Source organism: Hyphopichia burtonii (assembly GCF_001661395.1).
Source record: "Hyphopichia burtonii NRRL Y-1933 unplaced genomic scaffold HYPBUscaffold_4, whole genome shotgun sequence".
Taxonomy (NCBI): Eukaryota; Fungi; Ascomycota; class Pichiomycetes; order Serinales; family Debaryomycetaceae; genus Hyphopichia; species Hyphopichia burtonii.
The window spans coordinates 1,243,912-1,263,855 of record NW_017963731.1 but is presented as its reverse complement, the minus strand read 5'-3'; the positions used below and the strand labels follow the sequence as shown (position 1 = coordinate 1,263,855).

At 33.6% G+C, this 19,944-nt stretch overlaps 12 protein-coding genes across 12 annotated transcripts; 5 read left to right on the top strand and 7 right to left on the bottom strand.

Annotated features, from left to right (window-relative positions):
* Window positions 1-396: 396 nt before the first annotated feature.
* Window positions 397-1,320, bottom strand: HYPBUDRAFT_109975 (uncharacterized protein; the record flags this gene model as incomplete). The annotated part of the gene is made up of 1 exon (XM_020218737.1): window positions 397-1,320. One exon carries the CDS (start codon window positions 1,318-1,320, stop codon window positions 397-399), a length of 924 nt encoding a protein of 307 aa, XP_020076445.1.
* A 154-nt stretch (window positions 1,321-1,474) lies between these two features.
* HYPBUDRAFT_6647 (uncharacterized protein) lies at window positions 1,475-2,527 on the top strand (the record flags this gene model as incomplete). Its single annotated transcript, XM_020223594.1, has 1 exon — window positions 1,475-2,527. One exon carries the CDS (start codon window positions 1,475-1,477, stop codon window positions 2,525-2,527), a length of 1,053 nt encoding a protein of 350 aa, XP_020076444.1.
* A 75-nt stretch (window positions 2,528-2,602) lies between these two features.
* HYPBUDRAFT_149112 (mitochondrial 37S ribosomal protein mS42) lies at window positions 2,603-3,385 on the bottom strand (the record flags this gene model as incomplete). The annotated part of the gene is made up of 1 exon (XM_020220179.1): window positions 2,603-3,385. The coding sequence occupies one exon, from the start codon at window positions 3,383-3,385 to the stop codon at window positions 2,603-2,605; it is 783 nt and encodes a 260-aa protein (XP_020076443.1).
* A 172-nt stretch (window positions 3,386-3,557) lies between these two features.
* TIP41 (Tip41p) lies at window positions 3,558-5,138 on the bottom strand. Its single transcript, XM_020221413.1, has one exon. It carries the CDS (start codon window positions 5,054-5,056, stop codon window positions 3,623-3,625), a length of 1,434 nt encoding a protein of 477 aa, XP_020076442.1. The 5' UTR covers window positions 5,057-5,138; the 3' UTR covers window positions 3,558-3,622.
* Window positions 5,139-5,308: 170 nt separating this feature from the next.
* On the bottom strand, window positions 5,309-9,329 carry GDE1 (glycerophosphocholine phosphodiesterase; the record flags this gene model as incomplete). Its single annotated transcript, XM_020219334.1, has 3 exons — window positions 5,309-7,200; window positions 7,261-7,372; window positions 7,430-9,329. The coding sequence occupies 3 exons, from the start codon at window positions 9,327-9,329 to the stop codon at window positions 5,421-5,423; spliced, it is 3,792 nt and encodes a 1,263-aa protein (XP_020076441.1). The 3' UTR covers window positions 5,309-5,420.
* Window positions 9,330-9,617: 288 nt separating this feature from the next.
* CAR1 (arginase) lies at window positions 9,618-10,693 on the bottom strand (the record flags this gene model as incomplete). Its single annotated transcript, XM_020222288.1, has 2 exons — window positions 9,618-10,561; window positions 10,684-10,693. The coding sequence occupies 2 exons, from the start codon at window positions 10,691-10,693 to the stop codon at window positions 9,618-9,620; spliced, it is 954 nt and encodes a 317-aa protein (XP_020076440.1).
* A 1,149-nt stretch (window positions 10,694-11,842) lies between these two features.
* On the top strand, window positions 11,843-12,661 carry HYPBUDRAFT_149108 (uncharacterized protein; the record flags this gene model as incomplete). Its single annotated transcript, XM_020220178.1, has 1 exon — window positions 11,843-12,661. One exon carries the CDS (start codon window positions 11,843-11,845, stop codon window positions 12,659-12,661), a length of 819 nt encoding a protein of 272 aa, XP_020076439.1.
* Window positions 12,662-13,367: 706 nt separating this feature from the next.
* Window positions 13,368-14,728, top strand: SFC1 (Sfc1p). Its single transcript, XM_020222760.1, has one exon. It carries the CDS (start codon window positions 13,382-13,384, stop codon window positions 14,342-14,344), a length of 963 nt encoding a protein of 320 aa, XP_020076438.1. The 5' UTR covers window positions 13,368-13,381; the 3' UTR covers window positions 14,345-14,728.
* A 403-nt stretch (window positions 14,729-15,131) lies between these two features.
* Window positions 15,132-16,523, top strand: HYPBUDRAFT_241470 (uncharacterized protein). The gene has a single exon (XM_020223275.1). The coding sequence runs from the start codon at window positions 15,326-15,328 to the stop codon at window positions 16,373-16,375; it is 1,050 nt and encodes a 349-aa protein (XP_020076437.1). The 5' UTR covers window positions 15,132-15,325; the 3' UTR covers window positions 16,376-16,523.
* YUH2 (Yuh2p) lies at window positions 16,403-17,378 on the bottom strand (the record flags this gene model as incomplete). Its single annotated transcript, XM_020222759.1, has 1 exon — window positions 16,403-17,378. Exon 1 carries the CDS (start codon window positions 17,351-17,353, stop codon window positions 16,403-16,405), a length of 951 nt encoding a protein of 316 aa, XP_020076436.1. The 5' UTR covers window positions 17,354-17,378.
* A 153-nt stretch (window positions 17,379-17,531) lies between these two features.
* Window positions 17,532-18,987, top strand: HYPBUDRAFT_11941 (protein disulfide isomerase; the record flags this gene model as incomplete). Its single annotated transcript, XM_020219220.1, has 2 exons — window positions 17,532-17,812; window positions 18,079-18,987. Exons 1-2 carry the CDS (start codon window positions 17,561-17,563, stop codon window positions 18,985-18,987), a joined length of 1,161 nt encoding a protein of 386 aa, XP_020076435.1. The 5' UTR covers window positions 17,532-17,560.
* Window positions 18,977-19,886, bottom strand: HYPBUDRAFT_210587 (putative serine hydrolase). Its single transcript, XM_020223067.1, has one exon. The coding sequence runs from the start codon at window positions 19,871-19,873 to the stop codon at window positions 19,022-19,024; it is 852 nt and encodes a 283-aa protein (XP_020076434.1). The 5' UTR covers window positions 19,874-19,886; the 3' UTR covers window positions 18,977-19,021.
* Between the last annotated feature and the right edge of the window lie 58 nt (window positions 19,887-19,944).

Sequence of the window (19,944 nt, the reverse complement as noted above, 5' to 3'; positions counted from 1 at the left end):
TTGCAGCTGACCTTTTTTGCTGCCGATTTTGTCTGAGCCGCTAACAAAACAAAAAAAAAAAGAATAAAAAAGAAAATTAGCGTCATTTTTGCGGTAAAACTGGTAGCGGACACTACGCCTTCTGGACGTATATAAAGCCAATGAACTCCACAAGGAGTCGGGTTCATTTGTTCATTATACAAACAATTACAAAATGGCTGCTTATACTAGAAACTTAATTATTAACCACGACCCAGAAGAATCATGTTCATGCGGGAGTGAATGCAAGTGTGGACCAAATGCTTGTTCTTGTGGTGCAGAAAAGAAGTAAACGAAATATTTGATTGATTTGTGAATGGTGGAGTTGTTATATATTTAATATACAATGTTTATATTACTTTTTGGTGTAGTTATCGATTAAATTAGCTTTTCCATGTAGTGACGGAAGTCAGACTCTTTGATTTGTTCGATTTGAGTTATCCTTGCCTGGCTCAACTTGGACAATTTGGGGGAATCTTGTATGAAAGTTTTCACTTGTTTCAAGCCATTGACGTTTTTGTTGGATGAAAGCTTGCCAATGAAGTCTAGGGTGGACACAGTATATATACCTACCCAGCTCTTGGTATAGTTACCTCCGATTTCTACCGATCTTAAAAACAGATTCCGGGAATTGGTTAATAGCTCTAACCATTCTAACAATTTATCCTTTTTATCGATTTTATCGTTGTAAACTTGTAAGAAACTATAGTAATAGTACAATCCGACTTTATAGAAGATGTTATAAGCATATTGCTCTTGTAGCAAGACTTCCTTATATGCAAATATGGCTTTATCGTAATGTCCAATCTTTGCGTACTCTTCTGCTAATTCACACCAGGTAACTAAATCTGAAGGTTGTAAATTTAAATAGTAGTTCAAGCTCTCGATATACTCGCCGTTACTTTTATCTTCATGCCTGCTGAAGGTAGTCAATCTTCTAGATAATCTTAACTCATCTTGTTGTTGTCCTAATAATTTCACCAGTGCGTCTATATCCCCAATGGCTTCGAGATATATTGACTTCAATAACTTGATCCTTTCTGATTTGGAGGAGTTGAACTGGTCCAAGATTCGATCCAAGTACGCCTTGGCTTCAATATCATGATTGGTTAATATACTCAAATAGAATTGTAGTTCGTATAAACTAAATAGTTCGTTAATATTAAGGGTTTCGGAATTTATCACTAAGAATTGCTCCAATTCTTGATGCGTTTTGCTTAATTGCTCGGGTGTATAAGTGCTGAACAACCCTTTGGCCGCTATAGTAAGATACTTGTTCTTCACCAATCCAATAGCAGACATACTCTCTGTGATTCTTCAATGCTGTTGGTAATCATTGAACAACATCAACAAAAATCTCAACTTCTTGTAATGAAAAAAAAAAAAAGCTCCAAACATCACTGAAAAAACCAACTAGTAAACAAGCTTGACCCGGGTTTAACAGCTCCACATCGAAATGTCCTCGTCATTGAATAAAGCCTGTGATGTCTTTTTGGCTTCCACCTCGATATTGTCCCATGAATACGGAGTGCCTTCTATAGACCACCGAGGAAGCCAAACCAAACCCACGGCTGCAACATATCCAAAGGACCAAGAGCTTTTATTTCTAGAATCAACTTATCAGGAAAAGTATCAAGTACTTACTGCTAAACTCAATGAATTAGTATACTTGAATTCGTTGAATGAGTTGAAAAAAAAATCGGCTGAAGAAATTGAACGCCTTTATAAAGATAAAATAGAAGATAATTTTGACTTATTACCAAATCACAACCTTGATGGTATTGAATCTTTTTATCAAAATCAGATTAATGAGTTCCAAAATAAGTCATTAATTAATGGATACTTACAAAGAGTTGCCCCGATACTAAGATCAATTCATCATAACAACACAAACTTGACTGACACTGAGATTAATATCATGAAAAACTTACAAATTGCTTTTTCGTCAAATAATAAAGAGGAAGATGCAAATATTAATAAATTGATTGAAAACTATCAAAACAATGAAGTTTCTGAAGAAACGTATCTAGCATTGAGATCTAAATTGGCAGATTTATTGGAATTCGAGTTAAGGCCAAAATTAAAGGAATTTAAAGAAACAAACGAAATATTGAAAACAAAACAGAATGAATTGGTAAGCTTGAAACAAAGTAAGGTCAACCAATATACAAAGGGCTTAGAAACTGATGACCCAAGTAATCAGTTGCTGGAAGATTTGAAAAAATTACGACATAAGTTTAAACAGTTGATTGAAGAATGGACTAAGATTTCGATTTTTTGTGATTTATTACCTAGTCTAATAATTGCCAGTCCTAAGAGTTGGTTCAATGATAAAACTCTATTCAATATCATAAAGTACTGTGAAGATACTTCCGAAAAATTCTCAAAATATCAACAAGTTATTAATATTCATAATTTGAAAGAATTTTCAATTGAAAACTTACTCATGGTAAACTTTGATGAGTTAACACTTTCAGATTACGAAGAAGATGACTTGGAAGACGATTAATATTGTATTATATATATATATATATTTATATTTTTTTTATACACTATATACATGAATGAATGAAATGAATTTTGATTAAATTTGGAATAATCTCTTATTAACAACATTCCAGTTAATAGATTTCCAGGCATTTTCCAAATACTCGGCTTTACCTGTAGCCCCATAGTCTTCAATGAAAGCAGTATCCCATAAGTTAATACCTAAAATTGGCAATGAGAAATCTTTTTGATCTTGGGCTGCAAGTTCTTTTAATCCATTCAAATATTCATAACTTGCTTCATCGGCACTACCATTGAAATCTAATGATTGGTTCTTACCATAGTAATATGGAGTACCATCGTTATTACATTTAACAATTCTCAAACTTTTATCAGCAGATTCAACTAAAAATACCCATCCTTGTCCAAAAGACGAATCTGCAATCAATAAAAATTCATCACGGAATGCCTCTATAGTTGGGAAATCAATATCCGCTAATTTTTCTAATAATAATTTAGATGGTTGAGTCTTAGAAGCCTCGGATTTATCAGCAAATTGTTCAAATACAAAATGATTATTATGAGCTTGAGAAGCATAATGAAAGATATGTTGTTCAGTGGTCATTTTAGCAGTATATAACAAGATTTGATATGGGGTTTTCAACTCACTTTCAGTACCGCTTGTATGTAACGATAAGTTTAAAGTTAAATATTTTTGATAATCTAACCATGCTGATTTAAAACCTTTTGGAGTATATAATCCTTCGATACCTCTTTGCAAATAAAGATCTTGATTCTTCAATTTAGGAACCTCGTGGAATCCTCTTTGGGCTCCCTTGAAAAGAGTGTTGCTGGACCTCTTGGATATACTTCTAAACATTACACTGGGTCTATATTCTCGATATTTGAATCCTTTCTAATACTCTTCAACTTAAATTTTTCAATTGTTCAATACTTTTCACTCATTGTACAAAAAAAAAAAAAAAAAGTATTGAAAAACGATTGGTGTACACACGCACGCAATACAACACCCGTACATACACTAATACAAACGGGTATAACTTAGAACGTAATATTGGGGTTGTATAAATGAATCTATAGCCTATACAATTATTAGTTATTCTTCTGTGGAGATTTGGGAAGACACAGGAGGAACATTTGATTCTGTTTCAACTTTTAAAACTGGTATGTTTTGAGCGACCCAATTAGTATCTCTAAGTAGGCTTTTTGGATCATTGGAATTTTTGGATCCAACTTTACGTAATAACTCGTCGTAGGGACATTCTTGTTCTTTATATTCTCGTAAGACTGAGTTGGTTTCTAAATCGATGAAAATCCTGGTATCACGTACTCTAAATATAACATTATCGATTCTTAAGAAAAAACGACATAATAATAAAAGACATAAGGGCATTACTCGTATTTTAGTTGATAATATAGAGATACCGTTATCGCCCAATTCATCCTCAAAAAGAATTGATTCGTCAAAGAATAGAATTGGATCAGGTCTGAGTAATCTATCAATTGGGATCTTTTCATTAGTTGGGTAAAACTTAATATTTTCCAACGTACCTTTATAGTTAGTGGAATATGTCCAGTCGTAAGGCTTTACTGATTCCAAATCCGTGAGTTTTTTCAAATCTCTATTTGAGTTATCTTTTAATGCCTTTTCCGATTTATCAAGAGCATCACTATTTGGCGAAGATGTTGATCTTCTTGAACTCAACCATTCTTTATGGTAGCTGACTTTCAAGCTAGATTGAGCCTCCAAAGAATCTAATGCATCAAGAGCATTGAATTCAATTACTTCATGCAATTTTTCATTAACTAATTTAACATGATTATTCCCAAATATCATTTCTGGTAATGGAAAATCAAATCTGTTATCATTCAAATAATCTAATTCAGGAGAATTCAAAATAGGCTTTTTGATCGTGAAAATACTCCAATCATTAACCGAAATCGACGGCTTGTCTTGTATTGGAAATGACGATTTAGGTGAGGGTATTATGACTTGCCCACAATGTGCACATTGTGGATTAGTACATTCACCCTCATGGCTCTTTGCGGGTATAGAAACATTCTTTGGAAATGAAGATGATGAACTGTTAGCATGTATAACATTTGATGATGCCAATCCCCTTTTAGGGCTCAAGGGACCAGTCTCTAAACTATTAGTCGACCTCGAAGGGACCGGAAATTGCAGTTTTTTATGAACTTGTGATTGTGACAACGATGCCAATTGCTGACCAGGCGGGGCCCTGCCCCTCGTATGTAGCTGAACCATTTCTCTAGCAGCTGAAACATGAACTGCATTTATACCTGACCCGGATCCAGTTCCTGGTTGCACGGGCTTCGCTTGTCTTCTAATATTGTTTGTGGAAGGAATAGGAAATTTAGAAGCATTCAGTGATATTGAACTACCTGAAGGTCTCGTAGTTAGTGGAACTGATCCTGTTTTTGAGGAATCCTCCACGGTTTGGTTATTAACCGTAGTGGTTTTTTTTGAAGCCTGTTCATTTGAGCTGCCGTCATCACTGCCCAGAGACATTCTTAACTACTCTGCTTGGATCCAGTAATCTGTTCTAAAGAAGCAATCTCAAAGAGAGAAAATGCAAAAGGAATATAAGTCAATTGAAATAAAAAACTTATGGTTCAATGTCTAAAAAGCCTGATAAACTGGTCTATTTTTTTGGTTTCACTACGACACTACGCTTTCGTACGTGAAAATGCAAAAAAAGGTCCGGGTGTTTTCTCCCGAATCGGACTTTTAGTTTTACATCAAGACGAATACATGGACTTAAATACCGATAGAATTGAAAGACTAGCTATTGTATTTGAATGGGGCATATAAAGAGAAATAGGAGCAACAAGAAGACTTTCGGGAAGTAAGGATGAAAAGCGAAGAATTCAGCTTAAATATTAAAATTTTCAATTTCTTTGGCAGAAGGTTGGTCTTTTCTTAAACCTTCTCTAACGGCCAAAACAGAATCAGCAATGACAGCATCAACACCAGCTTTCATTTGAATTTTGGCTAGTTCAGGAGAGTTATTTTCAACCCCGTAGGTGACACAAACTAAACCAGACGATTTAACAACTTGAGCTAGTCTTGGACAAATAACTAAAGTTTTTGCAGCACTGACAATACCCAACAAGTTCCATTTCTTAGCAAACCTGATTGCGTTTTGTAAAGAGGATGCTCTAATATCGGCCATTTTTTCAGAACCAGCTTCAGATAAGAATAAAATTGGAATGGTTGGCTGTTTCAAAGAAAGTAATAAACAAATATCTGGATGGAAACTCGAAAAAATGATATCACGACCAGTAATGTTTTCATCATAAACAACTTTCAAAATGGTATCGACGTAGAAATTAAGATCAATAGCAATCTCTCCCATACTCTCCATTTCAGCTTCGTCTAACATTGGATATTTTAATTCGATGTTAAACCCAACATTCTTAGGTAATTTTTTGAATAATTCTTTCAACGTTACGAAATTCGAAGCGATTGATAACCCACGAGCATTACCTTTAAAACCTTTATCTTTCCAAGTTTTAGTTAATTTCATTCTACTTGAAATTTGATCTTTAAATTCACGATCTAAATCATCTTCAATTTGGTTTTTAGTTCCATCGTTTGGCTTAAAATCGGGTGCTGATGGGTATGAGGACATTGATCTTGGTCTATTGATTTTGCCTAGCATTTCGTCATCTAAAGAATAGTTGGTTTTAAAAGTCTTATTCAAACTTTTTTGCTTCTCAAATCGAATCTTATCTTTATTACTATTATGTTCTTGATCACTCAAACCTAAAAATTGTTCAGCAGTTAAGGCATGCATAGGAATATCAACCCCTGATTCAGCAACGGTAAAATCATGATAAACAACTGGTATAAAATCTTTTGTTAATTGAACATCGAATTCAACGTATGAGGCACCCAATGAAGCAGCTGCAATAAACGATTCAACTGTATTTTCACCAATTTGTAATGATTTTCGATTACTAACATTTTTACCTAAACCACGATGACCGATAACTCTTGTTGAAACTAGTTGTCTCCAGTAGGTATCACTACGGCCAATATTCATTGATTCGTGACTGAAAGGTTTAACACACAAGACTTCAAAACGAATTGATCCTAAAATATCCAAAGAATCAGATTCAATTATTGGAATAGTCACAGTATTATTCAAAGATCTTAAATTTGGACCAACCGAAGTATAAGCGCTATTCAAAAGTGCAACACCTCTACCTAAAATTTTAGGATTCAATTTTGATTTATTGGAGTTATTATTCATTGATTTCAAATCATTCGAATATTGGTAAGTTGGAACTATATCAAAAGTTATAATTATATCTTCCAGCTTCATATATTGAGTCAATTTAAAGGTAATTGGATCAGTAGCACTTCCATGCTGATCTTCTAAAGGTAAATCAATAATGACTGGAGTTTCAATGATTTGATTATTCACTTTATTACGGCAAGTTATGATCAAGGATAAAGCAGTATCTAATTCAGTGAAAAATGTTTTAGACATTGAGATTTTATTCAAATTAATTGGTTTATTATTATCTCTTAAATCAGTTGTACCTAAAGTAACTAAGACTAAAGATTCATCTTTATTCAAGAAACGATGACCAAAAGACTTAATTGGCTTCATTCTTCTTCTTCTATTAGCACTTGGAGATCTTGATCTTGATTGGTTGTTTAATTTATTTCTCGACCGATCAAAATCATTCATATCATTAATTGACGAATTGGAACCATTTTCAAATTGTTTGAATTGTTTATAAACTTCATTGACTGCTTTTTTATTTGATTCCGGTAATCTATCGATTGACGAGTTTGATAATATGAGATTATCATCTTTATTCAAGTTTAAGTTTGAGATTGAATTTGTACCTGAGCTAACCAAAATAGGACTTGCATTCAAGGAATTATTTGAGGATGAGCTTTTATTTGGAATTCTTACTTGATTGTTCGAAGGATTATCTATATCGTATAATAAGAGTGATTCATCTTTAGGCTTAAGTAAGTTAGCCACATCCAAATGACCTCTTAAACAAGCATGTTCCATTGGTAACCAACCAGAATCATCGACCAAATGATAGAAACTACCATTTTTAATTAAGATATCAACAATATTGGTAAAACCTTCTGAAGCAGCAATGAATATTGGAGTCCATCCAAAAACGTTTTCACCTAATTCGGTGTTAGCTTTCTTTGATAATAAAAATTTAGTCAATTCAAAATAATTCAGTTTTGAAGCGATATAAAGAGAGGTCTCGTTATTATTTTCCAAATCGGTATAATTGATATCGATATTACCGTACTCGATTAATTTAGTAACTATTTCTATTTCATTTAATCTGGAAGCTAATAAGATAAGATTTGAACACTTCAAAGATTTATAATTTGAATGAAGCAATAAATTTTCAGTAGTCTTTGGGTGTTTACCAATAATAGCCAAATGTAAAGGAGATAAACCTTCTTGATCACCCCAAAAGGAAATATCATCAATTGAGGTTTGATTTGGAATTAAATTCCAATCATTGTAATAGTTGAGTAATATTTTAGTAATTTCTTTCAACCCATGTTGACAAGAGTAATGTAAAGGAGTTCTTAAGTAATTATCTTTTGAAATGATTAATTTTTTCAAATCAAAGTTATAATTATTTAATTTTTTCAAAATATTAATAAACCCATCAAAATGAATTTTTGATAATTGAGAACCATCAGGACCTAATTTATTACCGTATAAACGGTTAATATCATGAGATTCACCAGGATTAACATTTTTTGGGTCTTTAACCAATTGTTTTTTACCTAAACTAACGATATGTTGATGAAAGAAGTTACGACCACTGATATCAAATTTATCAAATAAGATATTTTCTAAAGACAACTCTTTGTTTGAAGAAGTGTAGTCAATTAAATAATCAAACAAGGCATCAATACAACTAAATGAATTGGCTAAAGTTGATTTATTCAATAAAGAAATTAAAAATTTCAAATTCTTCTTTGAATTTGGAATTTTATTAATTTCTAAAATTAATTTTGAAGAATCATCTTTTAAGATTAAATCGTAAAAGACTTCTAAAAACTCTTGATCAAAAGAGTATTTTCTGTTATGGCCAATTTTCAACGAGCTAACTTCAATTAGGTCATCGTCATCATTACTGACCGAAGTATTGATTTGGTGATCACCTAATTTATTCAAGATATCGTTAATGATGTCCAAACCTTTAATCAATTCAATTTCATTAGCAAAGGGCAATGCATCAACTCTTGTTGACAAGTAAATTTCCTGGTTGTTATTTGGTAAATTGATTTTATTGGTTGAATCCAATTGATTATTAATTGAATTGGTTAAGTAAGTTAATTTTTTATCTAATTTTTTCAATATCTTGATGAAACCTTTATGGTTTAATTCACCAAACCATTTCAAATTTCTATAAATTGTTCTTAATTCAAGTAATATTGAAATAATTTCATCTAACTCATCAGTGGTATCAATTTCATGTAATATAATATTTTTAGCTGAATCGTAACTTAAAATTTGAATAATTTTATTCAATCTTCTATTGTATTCATTAAATTTATTATCATAAAATTGATTAACTTTTTCAATATCACGATCTAATTCGAAAAAGAATTGCGATAATATTGAACTTATCAATTCCGAAAATTCATCTTGATTAACTTGTTCAATATTGATCGATTGATCAATATTCTTGATAATCTTTTTAAGATGCTTATAATTCATATAATAAATGGCCCATTCTGGTATTTGATGAGATATAAAGGTCTTACCAAACTTCATTTTGTTATAGTTTGATAAAGAAGTAGTTGTTGTGAGTTGTCAGTATCAAAATTTCACCACGTTGATAAGAGTGCACTTACCCCGAATCTACACCATAAATACATTATACTTTATGATAATCGTATTACGTATCAGCATATTATCATACTACAGATCAACAGATCATCATATCAAAATATTATCATATCAACATATTATTATATCATTATGAATATACTTTTATATTACACCGGTGATTGCAAAAACAAAAACACCCGTGCACATTTTGCAACTGAATATATTATACAACTATAAAAGAGTTTGACCCAAAGCACATCTACCAATGGCACAAGCAGCACCCACGGTATCCAAGACATGAGCGTCGGTTTCACCCAACATGGGGTTGGTTTCCACGATATCCAAGGATCCCAATAACCCGGTTTCAGCCACGGCTTCTGCAACAAATAACCCTTCTCTCATGGATAATCCTCCTTCCACTCTGGTACCGGTGGCTGGGACAAAAGAAGGATCAATGGCATCAACGTCGTAGGATAAGTGGATTGGGTATTCACGATTTGGATTAACCTTATCCAAAGCCATTTCAATAACTTTGCCAATCCCGTATTTATCTATATGAAACATTGAAAAAGCCGGGATATTATATTGTTTTAAAATCTTCTTTTCGGCATCATCAACGTCTCTTAACCCAATGTAAGCGATTTTCCCGGGTTTCAAATTTTGAGGTATCCATTGCATTATTGGAGGATAAGACTCCGAGTCAATTCCCATCACAAACGATAAGGGACATCCATGCAAGTTACCCGATTCTGTGATTTTAGGACTGTTAATATCAGCATGGGCATCAATCCATAATACACAAGTATCTGGATTGTGTTCCAACATGGCACTCACGGTAGCGGTACCAATTGAATGATCGCCACCAATAGTCACCGGTAAGTTACCCAGATTAGCATTGGTCAACACTCTATCAAACAAAAGCTTATTGCATTCATTCACTATAACGGTATTTTTAATCCCGTATTCATCCTTTTCATTTGATTTCTTCAGTTCGAAATTAGTTCCTTCCAAAGGATGTTCAACAGTGGTGGTCCAGCCCAAATTCTTAATTTGTTTTTCAAACCCGGCTTTCAAAATGTATTCTGGACCCAATTCCACTCCTCCCTTGGGTTGTCCACCAGAAAATGGTGCAGTGATGATGGTGGCTCTTTTATTTGGATGAAATTTATATTGTACTAGAAAAGTTAGTATACGCTGGAATAGTAGCAAAACTGGCCAAACTAGGCGTAGCCAAACTGGCCAAACTAGTCGTGGGCCAAACTGGACAAACCAGACTAGTCGTAGCCAAATCACATACCGTCAGACATGATTATAGTGTACCCAACTGCCTCCACTTACCTGGCACATGTCTACTTATTTATACCAGGCCTCATCGGTATACCTTGTAATTTATAGTCTTGATCGGACTTCGTTGATGGCATTTACCAACGGTAAGTGACCGCGACGCAGTGGGGAGTTTGTTAACAGCAGCCACGACCGAGCGTGTGTTCAGCAAGAGATAGAGAGATAAGAGAATACTATCCCATATTACCCTATAACACTACGTTAATCCCTATGTATTACCCTACGGATTACCCTACGGATTACCCTACGGATTACCTTATAATACTAGGGATATCCCTTCATACTATGCAAAATTACCTTACAAAACTCGACAACACAATACCTTATAAAACTCGACAACACAATACCTTACATAATACTATGCAATGTTAATACTTCTAATGCTGATTCTGATACTGTACTACTGTGAAACTGAATACTAACATTAACTAGTACTAGGACACTCGTGGGGATGCTCCAGGGAGTATTCTGCTAAAGTATACTATATTAATAGTATGCTATATTAATAGTATGCTATATTAATAGTATGCTGATACACTGATTCTAGTAATCACTGATACTATGGTGGGGGTACGGATTTATACTGCGACTACTAATACTTATAATAATTCTTATACCAATACTAATTCTATACTAGAATACTTCACTGTAGTAATACTATACTAATACAGTATACTAATACTACAGTATAATATTAACTATTTACTAGCACTACTGACTGTATAGACTACTGCCATTGAACATTAGTCGAATACTAGTTCATATTACATCTAGTACATCTATATCTAGTCTAGGACATCTATATCTAGTCTAGTACATCTATGTCTAGTCTAGCACTTCATCTAGTCTAGCACTTCATCTAGTCTAGCACTTCATCTAGTCTAGCACATCTAACTAGTCTAGTACCACGTCTAGTATTCTATTACGTAGCCATTACATAAGCGTTTCATATGTCTCACTGCCTCTTAATGACCATGTCGCGATGTCGTTTGCTATTCTTTATATAAGTGATCCTTATACAATTACTATATAAGAGATCCGGAAGATATACTTTAGAAACTTAGTATAGGCGATATTTAGTCAATTGAACCCTTAAAGTTATCTGTCTGAACATGTCCTCGATTATTGCTTCTCATATCCCCACCACCATTTCCAATGAAAAACTCCAGGAGTTTTTCGGATTTTGTGGGAAAATCAAGTCAATCAACTTGTTAGATAAGGATGATAAATTCCAAAAATACCAAATTACTTTTGAATCACCCAAAGCCTTGAGTACTGCAGTTTTATTGAACGATGCTGAATTGGACGGAGTTCCAATTATAGTGGAGGAAGAACCAAAGGGAATAGTGGAACAACCCCAAGCATTACACGAAGACCCACCAAGTTATGAAGCCACCGAAAAAAGTTCCATTGAAGACCACAAGATTCAATCCAATGCTACATTAACGGGTGACGATAACTACGATGATATTACCCAAGAAGAAAAACCCAAATCGGCTATATTGGCCCAATTATTATCGCAAGGATATAATTTAAGTGATCAATTGATTGAAAAATCAATTAAATTCGATAATGAAAAGGGATACACCACTAAATTTAAATCTTTCTTGAATAATTTGGATTCAAAATACTTGCATTTACAAGAACCAGAATCTTCTGCAAGTAAGAATCTTAATTCGATTTCAAATAAATTCAATTCATTGGCCAGCTCATTCCAAGGATCTAAATACCAACAGAAGTTGAGTCATTATTACGAAAAGGCCTCAAGTCATCCTTATGGAGTTAAAGTCCATGATTTTTATAAAAACTTACATAAAGATGTCATTGACGTTCATAATGAAGCTAAAAGATTGAATGAATTGAAGAAAAATAACTTGGAATCAGAACAAGCTACTGCTAACGCTGCTGCTGCAATCAATACCGCCAATTAAATGTATTTGTGTCATGAATAAATATATATATATATATATCCACCATTTGTGTAATGAATATATATACCTCTGTACAGAAGGTTGTTTTATTGTAAGAACCCAAACTCCGTGATGCTAATCAACCCAGCTAATTCTTTCCACCCAATAGAAATCAACAATATCTATATTGACATTATCATTGATATCTCGATTCTACTCCCACTTTTCGATACTAATTGGAAAACAAAACTAGTTAACCTAATTAAATATATGAAACTGCTTATCCAGGAACAAACTTATAACTACGATCACGATATTAATACCAGAGTAGTGCTAGATTTTTTGAGATTAATCAAGTATCAAAATGACTACTCGGTTATCCAAATTCTGGCAATCAACAGAATTGTATTCAACTTGGAAATAATCCTCGACCATTTCATAAATTTATATACTTTATATAATTCTTCTATTAATCAATATATTACAACGTTAGTTTATCGGATCCGAGACCCATCGGACTAATGGCCATGAAATCTGGGGTACTCCCGCGGATACGCTTGCTTTCGGTGACAAAGTATGGGGGTCCGGGTTTTTCTCTGCTGGGGCTGCAATTGTTCCCATCCTCCGGGGCAATGGAACTGCCTTCGTTCCTATGATTTTGTCATTATATAAACAGTGAAAAATCCTTTCTTGTTCTTTCTCCATCACTGGTTTTCCTTTAAATCAATTTATTTATTTATTATGACCTCTACCCCTGCAAATAAAAAACAAACCAAAGGTAAAAGTATCACTGACTTGGTTGCCGGTGGTACTGCTGGATTATTCGAAGCATTATGTTGTCATCCTTTAGATACCGTTAAGGTAAGAATGCAATTATATAAAAAATCTGGTAAAAAACCTCCTGGTTTTATCAGTACTGGGATTAACATTGTTCAAAAGGAAACTTTCTTATCTCTTTATAAAGGTTTGGGTGCAGTTGTAATTGGGATTGTTCCAAAGATGGCTTTACGTTTTTCTTCCTATGAATTTTATCGTTCTTTATTATATAAACCAGATGGTTCAATTACTACTTCTTCTACTTTTCTTGCTGGGGTTGGTGCTGGTATAACTGAAGCAGTCATGGTTGTGAATCCTATGGAAGTTGTTAAAATTCGTTTACAAGCTCAACATCATTCAATGGCCGATCCTTTAGATGTTCCTAAATATCGTAATGCTCCTCATGCTGCCTATGTGATTTGTAAAGAAGAAGGTTTTAAAACATTGTACCGTGGTGTTTCTTTAACTGCTGCTAGACAAGCTACTAATCAAGGGGTTAATTTCACCGTTTATTCTAAAATTAAAGAATATTTACAAGGTTATCATAATACCGAAGTCTTACCTAGTTGGGAAACCTCTTTAATCGGTTTGGTTAGTGGTGCTTTGGGTCCCTTATCAAACGCTCCTTTGGACACTATTAAAACTAGATTACAAAAAACTACTTATGCTTCAAATGAATCAGGTTTAGTTCGTATTGTTAAAATCGGTAATCAATTAATTAAAGAAGAAGGTATGGCTGCCTTATACAAAGGTATAACTCCAAGAATTATGAGAGTGGCTCCTGGTCAAGCCGTTACTTTCACTGTTTATGAATTCATGAAGAGAGTCTTAAGTGGTGAAACTGAAATTCCAGTAGTGACCCAAACTGCTAAAAAATTAAAGGAATAATTAATTTTCTAAATAAAGTTAAAAATAAAATCATTGATTTATTTTCATCCACGTAGCTTGCCACGTACTCTAGTCTGTTAATTAATGCATAGTTGATTGTCTATTGACTAATCGCATAGTTGATATTGGCTACAAATATTCATTTAGACTGACCTCTTGGCTCCCTCAGAAAAACTTTATCAAAATCTGGGGAAATTTAAATACGTCAACATTTTGTGCTCGGAGTTTGAAATGACTCCTGCAGTAGTGTCCGCATCAGCATGTCTCGGCAATTGCCTACTGTGCTTACTCTACTGTACATACTCTACTTACTATACTACTCTACTTACTATACTACTCTACTTACTATATTTACTATACTTAGACTATGTACTGAGAGTTTACTGTACTGATCCTTTATTCTATTGATATTCTACTCTACTGTATTCTCTACTGTATTCTCTACTGTATTCTCTACTGTATTCTCTACTGTTTTCTCTACTGTATTTACTCTCTATCGGCTGTACTTGTATTGATTCTTTACCGATTCTTCTGCCTGGTACTCGGGTAAATGAGTTTGTATGAACAGGAATACTAATGAGGTATCCTTTCATCTAGTCGCATTGGCTTGAATTCTACAGGGGGAATATGCCTAATTGATCATCGTATTCAAGGACAGTGACCCAGTTGCTCGTAATATGATGATTTGAAAATTTGCAAGTTGGCTTCTTAAGAACGCAATGGCAATTACTTAAGAACGCAATGGCAATTTCTTAAGAACGCAATGGCAATTTCTTAAGAACGCAATGGCAATTTCTTAAGAACGCAATGGCAATTTCTTGAAAAAACAACTTGTTGAAAATGGCAATTTGTTTAATATATGTAATATTGTTTGGTATAATCAGTAATACAAGATGGTACTTGTAGATGGAAATTGGATAAATGCTTTTCGCGAAATAAAAATTACCGTTCATAATTGCCATTGCATCTTCACCATATACCATGCTATCTCGTACCATTTTCCATTCTAGACTACTAACAAGCTCAAGGCTTAGTTCTTTCCAATTGAGGTACCTCAGCTCCTCGTTGCAAAAATCATTCCCCAGAGGTAATAGGACTAGAATAACAAGAGAAATTTCGGAAGAAGAAGTAAAAGCATTTCAAAGACAACAAAGAGAATCTGCATCTCAACAAGAATTCTACTATAAAGAATCGCCTTCATCAGATTATGCTCGCTTTAATGATGAGCCTGCTTTGAACCATCAAGTTTTCCAAATTCCGCCTAATAATAATGGGTTGATTACTCCAGAAGATGGAATTTATGAATTATTAAAAGAACCAACATTGGTTATCGAAAGACAAGTTGAGTTTATGAACTTAATTGTGGGGTTTGAACAAGCAAATAAATATAAAATCATGAATTCTTTGGGTCAACAAATTGGTTATATGGAAGAAAAAGATTATGGTTTATTAAAAGCCATTGGTAGACAATTTTTCAAACTTCAACGTCCTTTTGAAATTGATATCTTTAATAATTATGGTGATTTATTATTAACTGTGAAAAGAAATTTTGCAATTATCAATTCTCATATTAAATGTTACTTACCGGGAGTTGATGAATATGGTAATATGATGAGAGAAGAAATTGGTGAATCTCGCCAAAAATGGCATTTATGGAAACGTCGTTATGACTTATTCAAATTAGAAGATGAAGAAAAAGAAGAATATGAACAATTTGGTATGATTGATGCTCCCTTTCTTTCATTTGAGTTCCCGGTTAATAACGAATCTGGTGAAGTAATTGGTTCGGTTGATAGAAATTGGGTGGGTTTAGGAAGAGAGTTATTCACTGATACCGGGGTCTACATCATTAGAATGGATCCAGGCTCTTTTGCTGGTTTAGGTGATCAATACCCTGCGGTTGCTGGTCCTTTAACTTTGGATCAAAGAGCCATCTTATTGGGTAATGCAATAAGTGTTGATTTTGATTATTTCTCTCGTCACAGTCGTGGCTTTGGCGGTGGGCTCTTTAGCTTACATGATTTTGATTAGATTTACTATACTTTATATATATATGTATTATTTTTTTAAATTATTAAACTGTTGTAATAGTTTAACTTGACTCTTCTTACGAGATTCATTTAATAACTTTTCATACTCTTCGTCGCTTAGCCCTTTATTAATATTCTTCAATAATGCAACTAATAGTCCCATATTATCATTTCTTCGTAATTCATTTTCACGATGCCAAGTTTCCCTTTTCAATGATTCGCTACTTAATAAAGAATCATCTCCAATACTTTGAGCATACTTTAATTTATCATTAGTTACCCCAAGTAATGAAAATCTTAATTCATCTCCGTATTTACCAATTCTTCTCATTAAGATTTCTGGTAATTTCTCAGTAAATTCTTGTGGTGTTTGCAATTTATCATGTTTAATTGGATACTTTTTTAAACCATCTAATTCATAGATTTGATTATCTATATTAACGTATCCAATAAAATGAAATAATCCATCATTCTTATCATCGTAATCTGGTGGTGGGGCCGGTTTATCTTCATCAACAATTAAATTTGGTGCAGAAAAGGAATTATGAACTGTTCGGATGATTTCACTGTTTGATATAGCTTCAGCAATTATCTCTCCATCTAACCCTTCCACAAAAGATTTAAATCCCCCAATATCTTTACCCAATTCAAGCGATTTAACATTTAACAATATATTTAGAACAGCTTGGGTTGCACAAGCATTTTGTATAATTTGATTAGCGAAAAAAATCCCCTTGGATTGATATTCTGTATCGTATTCTCCATCTAATGGCTTATTACCGTCCTTAGCATAGCTTCTATCGACGTTCCCATATTTAAATAAGAAAACTACCCCATAAAGTGGCGACATTGAATTCAAGGAATCAGAATCAATCGAGTATAAATCATCGAATTGCACGTCTTGTATGCCCAATTTTTCAACCAACTCGGTGAAAACACCTGCATCCGAGTCTATAGTATTCCAACCACTATCTGACATTATCTATAGCTAGAATCTTACCAACTGTTAGCAGTATCTATGGTGCTTATAATTTTTCAATCATACCGGCGTGTTTGCACCAATCCTTCATTTTTTTTCCCTTGTAGTTGACTTTTTGGTTCGTGTCAAATAGTTTAATATTAGTTAGTTTAACATTAGTTTAACATTAGTTTAACATTAAACAGAGAAGCTCAATTAATAGTACAGATGTCTTACGGTGCAAGCTACGACGAGTATTCTCGTTTATTTCTTTCGGGCTCAACTCCAGTTGTTCCAAACTCATTAAATGAGTATCAAACAATAATCACTATTCTTTTGGCATTGGCTACTTTTGGTTCACTTTCCTTGGGGTTTTTGGTAGATAACAAATCTCGTTCCCCAGTCTTACAGTTGCTTTATATCTTAATTGCCTCCTTTTCAATTGGTTTAGGTTCAATCTATGCCTCCAATTTCTTTGGTGTCTATATTTGAGTGACTGTTTCTAGAGTGGGTTCCCTCTCGAAAACAATACAGCAGTTACAGCTCAACTTTTACTTCTCCTATGTATATTAGTTAACAAAAGTATCTTTTTCAGTCATTATGTTGATTTGTAGTTGGGTTTGCGATGTACGGGCCTTGCTGGACGGAAAAATTGTGCTGTTCGATCTTTTTTCCATATTTTTCAGTAATTCCAACTAATCTATTTGATCTATCAACACCTATTGAAGATGAAGATCTTGTATCAGCTATTGGCATTATTCCAAGTGGTTGTTCTTGCCACTGCGCGTGCCCAAGGAGACGAGTATTCCAAGGATGCCAATGTTTATGAGTTAACACCATCGAATTTTGATAAAGTTATATTGAATACCAATTATACTTCAATTGTTAAGTTTTATGCTCCATGGTGTGGTTATTGTCAAAAATTGAAACCAGTGTACAAGAAATTGGGTAAACTCATTCATGAAGATGGTAAGCTTGCCATAAATGTTGCTGCTGTCAATTGTGATCAAGAATATAATAAGCCATTGTGTTCCAAGTATAAAATTAGTGGATTCCCAACGTTAACTGTTTTCAGACCACCAAAATACGATCCAAATAGTAAAAGCAAAGTTTATAAACACGCTACTGATACTTACAATGGTGAAAGAAGCTTGAAATCTATGTATTCCCACCTTACGTCTCATATTAAGAATTATGTTAAAAAATTTCAAAGTCTTAAAAGTGATACAACTAAAAACTGGTTTGATCAAAATGAAAGTTTGAATAAAGTTTTATTGATTAGTTCCAACTCTCAGATCAGTCCTTTATATAAATCATTAGCTATTGATTTCATTGACACCCATAAATTTAGCATGTTAACTCTTAAAAAAATTGAAGAAGAAAATCCAATAATTACATTATCTTCAGGAGATGAAATAACTATTCCTTTATCAAAACAAGATGAACTACCAGTTTTACTTAGTTATGATGATGAAAATAAGGTTTTTAATAAATATGAACCAAAATTGAAATCAAATGATAAAGTGAAAATTGGTGAATGGTTAATTGATCAAAATGGCGTTAAACCTTTAGAAGGTGAATTATCAAAGAAAGAAAAGAAAATGTATAAATACAGGACTGGTAAAAAGGCCAAACCGGCCCACGATGAATTATAAGTATTATATAAAATTCTATATCTAATAAATTTTTTTAAGCTTTACCTAAATTATCCATCATATCCATTAAATCATCCAAACTGTCTTCTTCTTTTGGCTTTTCGGGCTGTTGCTCGATTTCAGTGTGTAGTATCCAATTAGTTACTTGGTCAATTAATAATTTTGAATTAGGTACAAAATGACCACCAGGATGTTTTAAAATATCCGAATTGGTTTTTGAATGATTATATAACGAAACTGATCGTTCTTCAGATACAACCGTATCCAACTCTCCGTAAACATGGAGAAGCTTAAAGTTATCCGATTGCCCTCCATCCTGGGTATAGTATTTATCGTACTGTGAGCTAGCAGATTCTTTTGAGGTATCTATTTTAAACCCAGAATATAATACTGCAAATTTTAATTCAATGCCAAAAATATCTTTGAAGTCATGTGCTAAAAGACCACCCAACGCAGCCCCTTGAGAAAATCCAATGATCCCAACGATGGGAATATTCGAATCGTCATCGTCGTTGGCTTTTTCATCTTCGGTTGAATCGTCATCAGGGATGATCTTGCCATTATTGATGTAATCTTTGATGGTATCGACTGCGAGAGAAATTTCAACCGCATCCTTATAGTAGTCCTTTTTAATCCACCAGGCTCTGAGGTTGGTGTCTTCTTCATCTTCAGGAACCACCGAATTGAATTTAGATAGAGCATCATTCGAAGGTAATTGAGCAGGAGTTAACTTATAAGGTCCATTAAGATAAACCGACTTGTACTTGAGTTTTTGGAGCTTTTTACGTAATGCAGAGGTTTTGGCATAGAATATCGAAGACGTTTGGGTGTACCCGTGCAAGAAGATGATTCTTCCCTTATAATCTATTTGTTTCTTAGGCGGCATGGTCTTATCTTAGCGAATCGTTATTATATATATCGATAAACGAAGTTGATTAGTTTTCATTTTTTTTCCAG